This window comes from Nansenia antarctica (genome assembly GCF_963989245.1).
Source record: "Nansenia antarctica genome assembly, chromosome: 10".
Classification (NCBI taxonomy): Eukaryota; Metazoa; Chordata; class Actinopteri; order Argentiniformes; family Microstomatidae; genus Nansenia; species Nansenia antarctica.
In genome coordinates this window covers 33,098,395-33,113,394 of record NC_137680.1, presented here as the reverse complement: position 1 = coordinate 33,113,394, position 15,000 = coordinate 33,098,395, and the positions used below count along the sequence as shown (strand labels likewise).

The window sequence follows — 15,000 nt, the reverse complement described above, 5'->3', positions numbered from 1 at the left end:
GCAAGGCAGCGCAGACATTTCAGAGAAGCTTTTGTAAATACCACAGAATCTCCATGGCACTTGAGGCAAAAGTGGGGCCTGCAGTTAAACTGCCTTAACGGAGGATAAGACAAGAGGCGAAGTACACTTTCTACGAAGTACATTTAAAAAAAATAATAATAATCCTATCGTCGCTTATATCAGCTCGGGTTGTGTTTTTAGTTTTTTTTTGCGAAGACATTATGAATAGCACCGAGCACCGTGACGACCCGTACTTCCTCCTCCCAGCCCTTACCTTGCTGAGGATGTAGATGGCGTCTCCGCGTTGGAAGGTCAGCTCGTCCGCGTGGTCCCCTGTGCAGTCCCACATGCCCTGGTAGTAGTTTGGGTAGTCGGTGCTTTTGTTCACTGGGAAAACCGGGGAAAAACCCATCTAGAATTGATGTTGCTGAACAGTTAACATCCAATCAAAGCCCTCTCTATTATTATACATTGGCGGTGGTGGTGGTGGTAGAGGCAGTACTAGTGAGTCACCAACAGGGTGCAGTAGAGAGCTAGCAAGCACCTTTCCTCTTCTCTCCTCTTCATTTGGTTTTCTCTCTATGAGCTAGGCTACGGGGTCAGTGTGCATAGCCAGGAGGCTGAAATGTACCAGGGGTGGTTTTCATCGGACAACATTTCCAGGGCCGTGTGTACTATGAGCCTCCGTTCTCACATCGACTTCCTCTCTTCTCATCTTCACTTCCTCCCTCCACATCCACGTGAAGGGCTTACATTGGTGCCAGGACCAACCAGCGTACCACTTCCTGAAATGGCCGACACACGTCCAGTCCTACTGACGACAGCCTCATCCTCATCCTGTCATCATCCTGTCCTCATCCTGTCCTCATCATCATCCTGTCATCATCCTGTCCTCATCCTGTCCTCATCATCATCCTGTCCTCATCATCATCCTGTCATCATCCTGTCCTCATCATCATCCTGTCCTCATCATCATCATCCTGTCCTCATCATCATCCTGTCCTCATCCTGTCCTCATCATCATCCTGTCCTCATCATCATCCTGTCCTCATCATCATCCTGTCCTCATCCTGTCATCATCCTGTCCTCATCATCATCCTGTCCTCATCATCATCCTGTCCTCCTCATCATCATCCTGTCCTCATCATCATCATCCTGTCCTCATCATCATCCTGTCATCATCATCCTGTCATCATCATCATCCTGTCCTCATCATCATCCTGTCCTCATCATCATCCTGTCCTCATCATCATCCTGTCCTCATCATCATCCTGTCCTCATCATCATCATCCTGTCATCATCATCATCCTGTCCTCATCATCATCCTGTCCTCATCATCATCCTGTCCTCATCCTGTCCTCATCCTCATCCTGTCCTCATCCTGTCATCATCCTCCTCCTCCTCCTCCTCATCCTGTCCTCATCATCATCATCCTCATCATCATCATCCTCATCATCATCATCCTGTCCTCATCATCATCCTGTCCTCCTCCTGTCCTCATCATCATCATCCTGTCCTCATCATCATCATCCTGTCCTCATCATCATCCTCATCCTCATCCCTGTCCTCATCCGATGCACCACCATATCTCTAAAGGTTTCTTCATCATATTTCATACTGTAACAGTGCAATAAAAAAACACAATGAAGGCCTACATACATACTAGACGTATAGATGAAAGGCTGAAAGAGAGGTGGGTGAGGAGGAGGCAGGGGAGCTGACTGAAGACCCATCTCTTCAGGTCACACCTTAACTGCTCCTCCTGAGACATTACCACTCCCCAGCACTACGTCTCCTGAGACACCTGCTTTTCCCCAATACTGTGCCCCTAAGTCTACTGCCCCCCTTGCACTGTCTCTTCAGTGTCTAATAAAAAAAATTATAATAATTTAAAAAAGGAAAGAAATGACTGTTTCACAACGACTGCCAGTGGCCCCTGGCCTGAGCTAGATTACTCCTCCTGCTAGAACTGGTGCATTGATGATTCACTTCCTTAGTCAAATGTATTGATTGTAAGTTGCTTTGGAATAAGGCGTCTGCTAAATGCCAGAAATGTAAATGTAAAGATGTAAAAGCTGAAGCAGGGCTCAGGGTGATGACCTGGCACAGCAGCAGCAGCAGCAGCAGCAGGGGGGGGGTTGCTGGGCAGCTCCACCTTGGGCTTGGGGGGCGTTGGCATGTCCTCCTCTGTGGGGAGAGAGCACAACAGTGAGTGTGACTTCCAGAGGGCTCCATAAAAAAGCCATCACATTTTTTCCATCGGTAGCGGATGGAGGGTGAGTTACACCCACGTCATATAAGGCAGGTGCTACGGAACAGTTGAACAAGTTTTTCATTCCAATTCAGCGTCGCTCGACAAAAATAAGCTGTCGATTGTGAGGAAGAAAAAAACAAAACATGCGGGAGAACAGGGCAGGGAAGGGGTCAAACCCCGGGGTCTCGGTGGAAGGAATGCACGGACCCCTACAACACCTGTCAGTGAGGGAGGCTTTAACATACGAGTCACACGTAGTCGCCGGATTACAAGATCAACTGGCTTAGAGAAAGTTTAATCAAGTTCAACTTAAAACTCTACCTGATCCTTCTCAGTGTAGAAATGATATATAGCTACCATTAGGGACGCAACCTCAGCAAATATGTTCAAGTCAAGACTAAAAACCCCATCTTTTTAATATTGCCTTTAAATGACTAAATAATGAAATTAGGATTATATAATGATTGGAGCACTTTGAGCTTGAACGTTTGCAGGAAAAGTTCTGTACAAATAAGAGTTATTATAAAGTTATTATTACACAGAGTACAGTATTCTTTTTATTATTATTATTATTATTATTATTATTATTATTATTATTATCACTTAATAATAATAATATCACTTAATAATAATAATAATAATAATAATAATAATAATAATAATAATAAAAATAACAATAATAATAAGTAAAAAGATGGATAGCAACAACCTCAGAGAGGCTTTAGCTCAGAGCGTGCAGCGCTGTGTCTTAGTGAGTGTGTGTGCGTGTGGTGTGAGACAGGCTGACCAGGGAGTTCTTCGTAGATGTCGTCGTTGTCGTCATCCACGCGGTCCGGGAGGGCCGAGGGCCGCCGCTCAGGAGGAGGAGCCTCGATGTCATCGTACTCAATCTCCTCGTCCACAGGGATGATCCCTGACATGTCTACACACACACACACGGACACGCACACGTATACGCACACGTATACGCACACACACACGCACACGCACACGCACACGCATACGCACAAACACACACACGCACGCACACACGCACACAAACACACAAACACCACACACACACACACACACACACACACACAAACACACAGACACACACAAACACACAGACACCACACACACAGGCACACACACCACACACACACAGTGGCCATTACATGTACATCGTGCACGTCCTCTGTACTGCAGACGGCTGCTTCCATCTCATCTAACACCCAGATAAACTTCTAGAAGCCATTTTGTTGCCATGATAATACGGTTTTCTATGTTGGAGTTTGTCAACTTTTCCTTAACTATAAATTAAGGTCCCATATTATGAAAAAAGTACTTTTCAGTGCTTGTGCATGTGGGTCTCTGATGATCCTACTAACACAGGAACTGTGAAGTTAAGCCATTCAGTCAGTTTTTTGTGGGCTGCGTATTTCCGAAAACATGCGACTCAACAAGCTGTTCAGATGGGCTGCCCCCCCCCCCCTACGCAAGCTGGAGTCTCATACCCGCCCACCCCACATAATTTAGGCCTAATAATTTTAGTTCCTGTTTCCAAAGACCGTTCCGCTTTGACACGAACTTGCAGTGCGAGATTGGTCAGTTCCTTTCCCAACATCAATGTAGCAAGTCATTTATCGGCATATAGTTGTTTTCATGTACTCCCTTCAGCAGGCACGAATGACTGTTTCGCAGTAGCGGCCATTCTAAAGGGAAATACGCTACAATGTACTGGCTGAGGTCTAGTAAGCAGTTCAGTGTATACGTACACGTAGCATCACTCATAGGCTATACGGTTGCTATTACAAAGAAATGAGGGAGGGCTGAATCAAACGTGTTTTTTCTGATATTCCGGGGGAGTGTTTGATTTACTGTAGGTGTGTATTATCCATGTAGCCCTGCCACCATCACTATGGGCTTTCCCTTCAGCAGGCAAAAACTACCAGACAACTGTTTTGCAATAGCGGCCATTCTAAAGTTGACTTATCAAGGGAAATGCACAACAATGTATTGTTTTTTTTTGTTTTTTTTATGATATTCTGGGGGAGTGTTTGAATGTTTAATATATTTACTGTAGATAATACTGTAGTATATAATATATCTATCGATTTAGCGCAGTTTGGTCGTTTGTTTCCTTTTTTCTGTTCTTACTAATACGCAATACGAGTAAACTGGGTTAGCTATCTAGGTATCCATTAGCGGTCTCATCCAGCCAGTATCTCAGCCTCAATCTCATCTCCAGTTGTGCAAAGAAAGAGGTGTTCCTCTGGCCTCTCTTCTTCAGCACTACAGGGCGTTAGCTAGCTAACCTCAGGAGCTGGGCGTGGGGAGAAGAAGCTCATTCAGATTTAAAGCGACAGACACAAAAACAGCCCGTCGAGAAAAGGACTGCAACAGAGGTGTATTGAGGTATGCCTTTAGATTTCAGATCGAGTGTTTTTTTTCAACAAAAAACGTAAAACTTCTTGACATGATTTGAGGGACCCCAGAGAACTACATTAACTTGTGGAGAGAAAAAAAGAGCATAATATGTTTCCTTTAAAGAGATGATGATATGAAAAATGCATGGTCCGTTCAGAATAACAGATGTGTTCTATGAGTATAGCAAACAACAAACCTCTCAACACAAAATCTATCTGCTCCACCCATCCCTCGGCTTCTTTCTGGGATGACGCACAGAACTGCGGAGAGGGCGAGAGGAGGAGGAAACTGCAGTTTAGCTGCTCCTAAATCAATTAACATAAGCAAACAGCACTGTATGTATGCATTAGCCAAATGTTCCTTAAGGAAAGGAAAAACATAGCTGAGAACGCTGACTAGAAGACAAATATTTAATGAAGGCCTAAATATCGGAGTGTCAGCTTCAGCCCTATTAGGGTCAGGAATGTTGCGTTGACAGACTGTAATGATTATAGCATACTCACAAGTGTCATCAAGAGACTAGCTCACCTGATATACACGCTTGTCAGGAGCAGAAATTTCAAAGCAGCAATCTTTCTTGGAATCTCTGCGCAGGGTGTTTTTCATTTTGACAGTGTACCCATCAATACCAAACTCTCCCTTCTGCTGCTTGTCTGACGAGAGAGAGTGAGAGTAAACACAACACAGCTGCAGTAACAGCCACAATGGATAATTACTGCAGCACCGTTTACATTTTAAACATTTAGCAGACACTTTTATCCAATGCGATTTACAATTAGAGATTACAGGGATTACAGTCTCCCTGGAGTAATTAAGTGTGCTTGCAGTAGCAAGCAGCACTTATTAGTATTGTACATATATTTTCTTCTTAATCATTATAGCAAAATTCGACCCGGCTACTCGTCCCACAGTTTTGGCACTAGGTTGATATAAGAGGTGTCAAAACGTGCAGCTCATTCCAGCTTGCGTTGCTTGTACGGGAATTATCCAGTTTACATACGGTTTACCCACAAAGCCCCGTTTAGCAGACAAAAAAATCCCATAGACAATGAATGGGGCAATATTCAAAACACCGGCCTCTGAGTGACTTAAAGACACGCAGTCTTCGCCAGGGGGTGCTGGGGAGTTAGCTATCTAGCGTTAACTAGTTAGCTAGCGCTAGTTAGCTCGGCCCCTGGGTGAGCTAGACAAAACGCGGTCTTCGTCGGGGGATGCAGTGGAGTGGCCCGGGGGGGGGGGGGGGGGGGGGCAAGCACACTTCACAATTTCCACAGGAATTGTCCAACTCACTATCCATTAGGCCACCACTACCCCCATCATCATCATCGTTAAGCTATGAGACGACATTCAATATTGCAGTGGATAGGTGCAGTCCACTAGAATTTATAGAATTATCTCCACCCCAACACCAACACCGAACAGAGTAGCTTATTATATTAGAGGAGAGCTCGTCCGACTTCCACCATCTGTTTATACCTTTCTCACTCCCGTAATAGTAGAATGTGTGGTTGCTCAGGGCACACCATCTCTTCTGCCATTCTGTCCCAAAGAAGCTGTGGTCTGTCCAAGACGACAGGGACACGTATTCACAAAGGGTCAAACAGTATTTACAACATTTGATTATTTATTTTTTTATTACAAAATGTTGTCATGTGGATCTCAGTGAAGACACCCACCCTTTCTGCGTTTCTCCAGATTTCCAGCCTTGAAGACAAACTGCAGGTCCTGGGCTGCCACAGGTGGAGACTGAGCACCTGAGGAGGAGAAGAAGGATGGGTGAGATCAACCGTTTATTTTTCATCACCTTCGCTGCGATGAGTGACTAAAGCTCAGCTCATATGACAATCTGTTACTTTGGCAGGTGAAAAGATTATCAACATGCTTGCAACTATACCACAGTGGTACTACGTCTACGTGCTCTGATTTGCATAGTCCATCCTCACAGTGAATTAGTATCATAGTAAATGAAATACGGTAGAAAGGCTGTAGAAAAAGACACATCAACCAATAGCTGATGGGAAAATGCCCATATGTTCCACGTTGGTCTGCCATCTACTAGGCTGACGCAATGTTACAGACTAAAGACTAGTAGTTCAGACTAGAGACTAGTAGTTCAGAGTACAACTTCAATGCAAATGTTCAACTGCTGTGTCAAAGTTGCTCTGTGTGAAAGAGGGGGCCATAAAACTGGCAACTGCTGAATGGCCAATAACCCCCGCCCCCCCCCCGCCTAACCACCATTTCACAATGTTTACCTTGATACTCAATTAACAAAACTAGATACACACAAATCTGTAGGTTACTGAAATGGTGTGTTGTGCACGGGTTAGGCGACGCCACTGTGTGTATCTAGAAATGTATTTTCCTTGACTACAGGAGAAATGGGAGGCAGTGATATACGGGCTGTACGCAGCGCTCTCTAGACGGTGGGTAATAAAGCATGCTCTCTCTGTCAGGGAGGGGGGCCAACCCACAGCAGTCGTGCCCCTCAAATTGTTTCCAAAGTCTGTTGCCCAGTTACAATGGGAATGTCTGCCGGGTCTGTCTAACCCTCTCCCTTCACTCTCACTTTCTCACACACCAGTTGGAAGTACAGGCTGTGTGCCAGTTGGTCTTTTTTTCTTCATTTCAGCTGTAAATATTCATCTTGTCAGGTCTTTCATTTCAGTTATTGTATTTAAAGTTTATATCTTACTGCTATACATCTCCTGTATGTACCTCTTACAACCGTACTTGCTATACTGTACCTATCACTATCCTGTTTTATATCACTATTTGCACTTCTGGTTAGCTAAACTGCATTTCGTTGCCTGGTACATGTACTCTGTAATGACAGTGAAGTTGAATCTAATCTAATCTAATCTTAAAGCACAGTATCTTGACAATGCCCATTGTAGCAGGCCCCCATGCTGCCTCAGCCAGTAGGTTTGACAGCAGACTCTGTGTGACTCACCTTCACAGGGCTCCTCGTCCCGGTCTGTGCGCTCTGAATGCAGCGATCCTCCATCGTTGTTGCTGTCAAACTCTTCCTCTTCATCTGATTCCTCTGCATCTGGCGGATTAAGTTGTCAAATGACTTTATCCTGACAAAGGCATGGCACGTTGTGTGAGTCACCGTGCATCGAAGAAACAATTTGATATCAAACATAAAGACATCAAACTCACGTTTCTCCTTGAAATCCTGAGGGTAGCTGTAGGAAACAAGAACAAATGAGAAAGCATTGTTACTGGAAGAATAGCAACTGCTACGACGAACAGACCTACTCTACATTTATGAATGTGCAATTATTTAGCAAAACCACAATGCATACATGTAATGACATTCAAAATGTATGCATACCCAGATTGTACATCTTTAATTCGTTTGATGAAGGCTTCCTTTTTCTCTTTTGCCTTCTTACTCAGATTCTCTCCCTTCAGACCATCAGAGAGAAACGTTTCAAGATCTGAAATAAAGGGAAGACAAAATCAACAATAGAGCTGTTTGAAGTATCAGGTCACGTGACGACTTGTCCAATGGTACAGAGACATTGTACAGATTGATGCTCCCCATTCCCATATTGAATCATTCAAGTAAACAACAAAACAATAGATATTTACCAACCAAACTTTCATTCAGGAATTGTGTTTTGTTTTGTGATCAACTTTTGGGGGATTTTCAAAAAACCTTCAAAGAATGAATAGTTCAATGTGGGCAATTTCTGGTAACCTTTTGAATACTGCCAACTGAGAGATGTTATTCCCTAAGTCTCTAAAGAGTCTAAAGAGCGCACCTTACTCGGTCTGTTGGTGATAATAATAATTATAATTATAATAATAGCCTCGGCAGAAGCAAAGAGACCACTGCCGTTCATGCTGCTGGAGAAACACTTCCTCTTTTACTAAACAGTTCGAAAATGTTTGTAAAACTTCCAAGTATGACTTAACTGTTTATGGTTGTAATGGCATTACATAAGCAACGCAATTGACATCCAGTAGTAAATACCTGAAAGAAGCGTGGAGAACTCCTCTGGGAATGCCCGCATAGCGTTAATAACATGAAACTAAACACACCAACTAGTCCAACAAGGGGAGCAGCACCGTTAACACGGAAGCACTGGTGGGCTGAGAGACACGGAAGTTACAGTAGCGTCTCATTTGACTAATACAAAACAACAATAGCCGTTCCGCTCATCAGATGATGGACCATGTGCCGTGTCCCTGCCCCTCGCTGGAGCACCTGAAGGGCACGCCCCCCCAAACACCAGAGAACATGTCTCTGACGTCATCACTCTCATTGGCTCATCAACTGACGCACATGGATGATACAATCATTTGGAAGGTGTGAGATTTCATTTTGGGGGGCATTCATCGGCGGCCTCAGTCCATTTATTTCCCTTTCTTCTCAGTCCCTCCAAATATTGAATGTATTCTTTGGAGGATCAGTGGCTCTTTTCAAGCCAAGCTCATTTTAGAGGATGTTTTGATGAATATCAGATGTGTGGCAGATAGTGCCACGTCAATCAAGGCCTTGTGTTAAGGCATCATCATAGATGTGGTGTTGTGAGAGGTATTCAGCGGATAGATGTGCTGTTGAGGCACAGAGTCCTCTCTGAGAGAACAACTCCAACGGTATGCCTATGTTGATGAAAGGGATGGGGTGATCAGTCAGTGTCAGCCTGCTGGGGATGTTGGGGCACCGCGGGGTCGAGTATCAGTGTCATGATGCAACCAGAAGACGCTGCACTCAACCATGGTTCCTCAAACCCACAGGAAGTCTCAAGCCATCTCAAGATCATCTCCGTGCGATGAAGTCACAGTTCACCAAGTCAATTTCCTATGTGCAAACAGACTTGGCAATACAAAAAGAATTCCGATTCTGATTCTGATGCATCCCAAATCATAGCAAAACTATTATTATACTGTCATTGTTGAGTTGAAAATTGTTTTTTCCCCCTAATCCTAGAGTTCCCCCAGGCGGGCAATAGTTGGGCCATTATCAAGCTGCACGCTCAAGGGAGCGCTCTGTGTTCTGCCATTTGAGGAATGTTGGCTGCTCATCTCGTGGTTTACAAGCTTTCGCATGGACAGAAAATGTTGAACAAATGCAAGCCAGGGGAGTTATTGGCCACCTTCTACAGTAGGACTGGGTGAGTGGGGAGGCTTCTGTGTGTTTATAGATGTGGTTAACCTTGTGTCAATCCCTCATTCATCTTCATCTTGTGACAAACAGTATCACCTGATACATGTTAAAAAAGACTCAGCCTTTAAGCTATCCATATAGCTTCCTGTTTAGAAATACCTAGAAGGGAGACAGGAGTGACTAACCCTGTCCACCTGTCACCCCTCCACCTCTGGGGGTACTATATGTGTGGAGCTTGGGCCTAGCAGGTGGGGTGGTGAGGCTCCCAAGACCTGAGGGGGACCTTTCTTCCAACCAACCCTTTCATCTCTCAGGGAATCCGGATTAGTGCACTACTGCTGTTTACAAATACTACCTTTGCACATACCTCCTTTGATATAGCCTCTATTTATACATCTGTACATATCTACCTTACTGTACACAGCTACCTTAACAGCTACCTTAACATATCTACCTTAACTGTACATAGCTAGCTTAACTGTACATAACTCATAACTGTGTATATACCTCTAACTACCACACTTGCCATACTGTACCTATCCCTATCTCTACCTATCACTGCATTTTGTTGTATAGTACTTGTGCTCTGCAATGACAATAAAGTTGAATCTAATCTAATCTAATCTAATCTAATCTAATCTAATCTAGGTATACAGACCCCTCCTCACCTGGACCCTTGCTCCATGAGCATTGGTTTTTCAACCCAGAACAACACATACAGCATAAACACATACATGATGAGGTAGATTAGTAAATCAACTTAGTTCCCAGTTTGACTTCTTTTACTGTAATGTGTTGAGACTTTTTGGCGTGTAAGGTGAAACACGCTTATGACCAGGATCAACAACCCTGGTGTTCCCCAACACGCCTTCTCTTTAGACGTATGACCGGTCCTGAGCCAGAGGTTCATGGTCTCATATTTCAGAGCTGTTGGGATTCCATAATAAACCGCAACAGAAGGTTTCATTGGTCAGTGCTCAGCCTTCACAGCATCCTGGTGTGGATGTCAGATGCTCCCATATGATGATGAATCTTCTGCTGGGGACTTTTACCTGAGAAGCTGGTGGTGTACAATCCCTCTGTGGTTACTCACCACCACTTGACCCCCAGCTGACCCGGCAGTGGTTCCATCCTGCATGGCGAAGGAGATGAGAGGTGGCTTGACCTATGACCTTGGGAGGAGGGGGAGAATGCCAGTGTCATATGTCAGGTCCCATAATGCCCTCTGTTGCAATCTGGCTTTAGTTCAGTTCACAAATTTCACTTTCAGATATTAGCACCAGAGTTGGAATGTGTGTATGTGTGCGTGTGTGTGTGTGTGTGTGTGTGTGTGTGTGTGTTATTTAATCATTTTGTGGACAGTCCCCATTAATTAACTGTGCCGTAAAAGGAGCAGATTTATGTCTACAAGGCCCATTTCCAGCTGTAGTCCCCGGCAAGTTGTCAGTAGGCATTAGAGCATTAGTTAAGTTAAAAGACAAAAAGTAGATTACATTTACAATTACAGGAAGCATAAGCAAAATGGAGAAAGACATACAAACATATCGCACACAATTGGAGCAAGCACAAACAAGCAAGCACAGATGATGGCAGCAATCGATGCGGTTCACGCAATAAAAACAATACAAAGGGGACAAGGGAAAATAATATTTACAGCAACCACAATGAAAGCACAGACAAGACATACATGGTAGCAGAGATAGAGGGGCAGCATCGATGATTATGTCATACGTGTGTGTGTGTGTGGGGGTGTGTGTGTGTGTGTGTGTGTGTGTGTGTGTGTGTGTATGTGTGTGTGTGTGTGTGTGTGTGTGTGCGTGTATGTGGGTGTGGGTGTGTGTGTGTGTGTGTGTGTGTGTGTTTAACAAGATATTAGTTTGATTCATTTAATAATCACATAGCAGGTTCGCACAGAATAACCAATCAAAACAAAGTCACACAAGACAATCTGCGACACAACTACATGTCTGCGACAGTGGAACTGAAAGAGAGTGAGGTAGGGGGGGTCATCAGAATTCCAAAGCTTATTTTATGTACACAAAAGTGGAAACTGTCAGACATGACTAATGTGTAGAGATCTGGTGTCTAGGGAGAAAAGATCACACATGCAGGTGGCCAATCAGAGCCTTGTTCTGGGTTCCTCAGACTGAGTTTCATTGGCCCTGCAGGGCTGGGGTGTAACATTTACAGTGGCAGGTCAATGGGGGGGGGGGCAATCACTTGACTGACTGCCTGGTGGGCTTCTACAGATGAACCTGCTCAGGTGGTGTTTACAGTTTAGAAGTTGTCATCACTTGGGGCGCTTGGTGGCGTAACGGGTAAAGCCTTGACCAGGTAACCACAGGTTCTGCATGTCTTCTTCTCTCTCTCACACATCCTTATAATCTATACTGTCTCTGTCAATACAAAAGACAAATATGAGTGGGAGTGCCCCACTCAGAAGAAATAACTTCTTAATAATAAGAAGTTGTCACATCATATCTCCCATGTCTCATCATATCTCCCATGTCTCATCATATCTCCCATGTCTCATCATATCTCCCAATACCACATCATATGTCACATCATATCTCAGAGATTCCTCCACCTGTTACTCTGTGTTTTCAAATCATGAATTTGTGGATAAGGGTTGGGGAGGCATGATCAAAGTGGACTAGACAGGGCATACAATAACTTGATGGTGGTAACAATATACATATATATCGATGTAGATATATAGATATAGATATATGCCATATATTTGTCATTTTGATTTGAATAGTGTAAAGATTGTTTCAATCCCATGGTCTTCCTGCATGCACCCATGCTGTATCAGTAGTACTATTATTATTGTTATTACCATTATTATTAATAATAATATTAATCATAATATTATTGTTGTTGTCAGAGTCATTGATCATTGTCTCATTGGACGAGTAATCTTTGTCCTTCATCTCCCTTTGCAGACCTGGTTCGGTCAGGGACGTGGACACACGAGGCAGCTATTAAACAAGAGCAGTGGATGAAGATATTTCTTCAGAGTAGCTGTTTGAGAAATGGATTTGTTACTGTAAATGTAATATTGTGTTAGGTGCTAATAGCTGTTACTGCCAGATAGAGGGCAAGACTTATTTATATCGTTACATTAGAAGCAGGTTATTTAAAAAATATCCCTATAGCTTATTTTTGTACATTTCATTTCATTCTTTTTGACGCTTGTTTTTCCCCGTAACTATAATAGACTGCAAGCAGGGTCCATCATTGGGGACTATCATCCTGATCCTGCTACATCATGTGGTGGGAGTAGGCCTAAGCTTTTAATGCTGGGCTGTAGACCAATGTCACATGTTTGTTTGTTTTTTCACATTAAATTACTATTAGATTTCTAACATTCTTCTATTTCAGAGCGGTATATGCGCTTAGAGAGCGGCCACATGCAGTCCGCGCCTTATTCTAGAAAATGGCGGTGCTTTGAGTTTATCCGGAGAGCCACTGAAATGAGTGGGCTTTTGATGCGAGCAGATTCCTATAGGCCTATTGAATAGAACCCTAGAATGCAAAGGCTGGGGGGAAGAAAAGACACCGTCAACTTGTATTCATATGCCTATATATATATACAACTTGTATTCATATGTGTATAGCCTATTTTTAGATATACAGGCAATAATACATTAATATATTTTTATCTATTTTTATACTTTTTGTGTAAAATATTGAGTGAACGCCTGAAAAGTAATCACGTTCACGGTAACCTTCCACTTTAATCTGTCATGAAGCCTATACCCCATGTAACGTGGATACCAATATTCATGGGCCTAAGTCTATTTAGGCTAATCTATACCGTTAATAATAAACAGCAAGATAGCCAATTACATTTAATGAATTCCAAAACAACCACATTATGACACATAACGCTGAACGCTGTGTTTCGTGTGACTGGAGTGGAAATAAATAAACTAATCTATCAAATTACTTCTTTTTCTTTTAAGAAAAGGAAAAAAAGGCCAATTACATTTTAAAATGGGATTGAAATAGGCCTATACTTTGTGTGATCGTACACGCGCACCCGCCTCATGCTGTAAGTTTTATAGGCTATAAAATGTAATTGTAGAACGCCAACAAAGTTACAGCTTTTGGCCGTGAACTCCCGAGATTGTTTTTATTTGTGCATGTAGTAAGGCAATTAATCTCTTTAATAACGTCCCCAGTCATAAACCATTGTGATTTATGAACTCAGAAACAGTGTAATCTATGTCTCATTCAACAGCTATAGTGTAAAATCACTCATCGCCGTTCTACTTTCAAGGAAGAAGCAAAGTGCTGCATACTTTATTTATGTTGTGTCATCTTAGGTCATATTCTTATTTGGAAGGGTGCAACAATATTTGAAAATGATCGCTTATGGTGCCTATAGGCCTTTAAGGTTATGGTAAGAGTGACATGTTTGTGATTTATGTGAACCCTAATATTCTGTATATCGTAGGCCAATGTTTGCCCGCACCACACTGGAGGAAAGAGCACATTTTTAGTGTCACTCGCAATCATTTGTTTTCCACTGAATATTAAGCCAATTGTTTTCAGGCCTATATTCATGTCTCTTGTTTCTTGCACACATGAAACTAATTGAATATATTAGGCTATACCTATTACAACTCGCATGGTAAATAAGTAAAGAACACCAACATTTCTGGTAAATACAATTTTATTCTAAGAAAATAGGCTATGACATTGTACCCAAATATGATACAAAAATAAAAGGAATATTTTTATCTGTAGCTGTAATAGTGGCATCAAACATATTCATATTGTTGTTCAAACTTACCTCATGTGGGTCATGTATTAATCAATTCAGTCGAAAATAAAGAAATAAAAAAAACAAATAGGCCAATTTACTTGTAAGGAGATAAAGCTCTTTCTAAACTAAATTGCTGGGGGGGGTTTAAGACAGTTAATAGCTCAAGTGTTGGAGATCGATTGTTGTGAGCGTTTCTGAGAAAAAATCAAAACTTTCAGTTGATAAACCCATTGGGCTATCTATAGAATCTGACAGACTCGGAGAGAAGGAATCCGATGAGAAAACGTGAAAGTCCTGCAAAGAGACGTCCAGGGAATGAGAGACGGAATGGCCATTGTCCCCGCCAGATGCGCAGCCGTCCGGGCCTATTGTTGACCCGCAGATAGGAACAGTGGGTGATGGGTTAGGAAAATGTTTCAGATTTTTGTCATTGCTGTTTAA

General features: G+C 42.9%; 2 protein-coding genes across 2 annotated transcripts in view; both read right to left on the bottom strand.

Moving 5' to 3' along the window:
- Positions 1 to 8,688, bottom strand: part of skap2 (src kinase associated phosphoprotein 2) — a gene marked incomplete at both ends in the record, with an annotated part of 13,860 nt that extends 5,172 nt beyond the window's left edge. Inside the window, 11 exons of the mRNA XM_080541216.1 lie at positions 275 to 412; positions 2,108 to 2,187; positions 3,042 to 3,176; positions 4,860 to 4,923; positions 5,192 to 5,316; positions 6,140 to 6,223; positions 6,340 to 6,417; positions 7,617 to 7,715; positions 7,829 to 7,854; positions 8,004 to 8,109; positions 8,649 to 8,688. Of these exons, the coding sequence (XP_080397342.1) occupies positions 275 to 412; positions 2,108 to 2,187; positions 3,042 to 3,176; positions 4,860 to 4,923; positions 5,192 to 5,316; positions 6,140 to 6,223; positions 6,340 to 6,417; positions 7,617 to 7,715; positions 7,829 to 7,854; positions 8,004 to 8,109; positions 8,649 to 8,688 (975 nt within the window). The remainder of the gene's footprint in view (positions 1 to 274; positions 413 to 2,107; positions 2,188 to 3,041; positions 3,177 to 4,859; positions 4,924 to 5,191; positions 5,317 to 6,139; positions 6,224 to 6,339; positions 6,418 to 7,616; positions 7,716 to 7,828; positions 7,855 to 8,003; positions 8,110 to 8,648) is intronic.
- Positions 8,689 to 14,712: 6,024 nt separating this feature from the next.
- Positions 14,713 to 15,000, bottom strand: part of hoxa2b (homeobox A2b) — a gene marked incomplete at both ends in the record, with an annotated part of 1,543 nt that continues 1,255 nt past the window's right edge. The window contains one exon of the mRNA XM_080540429.1: positions 14,713 to 15,000. This exon is cut by the window's right edge and continues 410 nt beyond it. Coding sequence (XP_080396555.1) covers positions 14,713 to 15,000 — 288 coding nt within the window.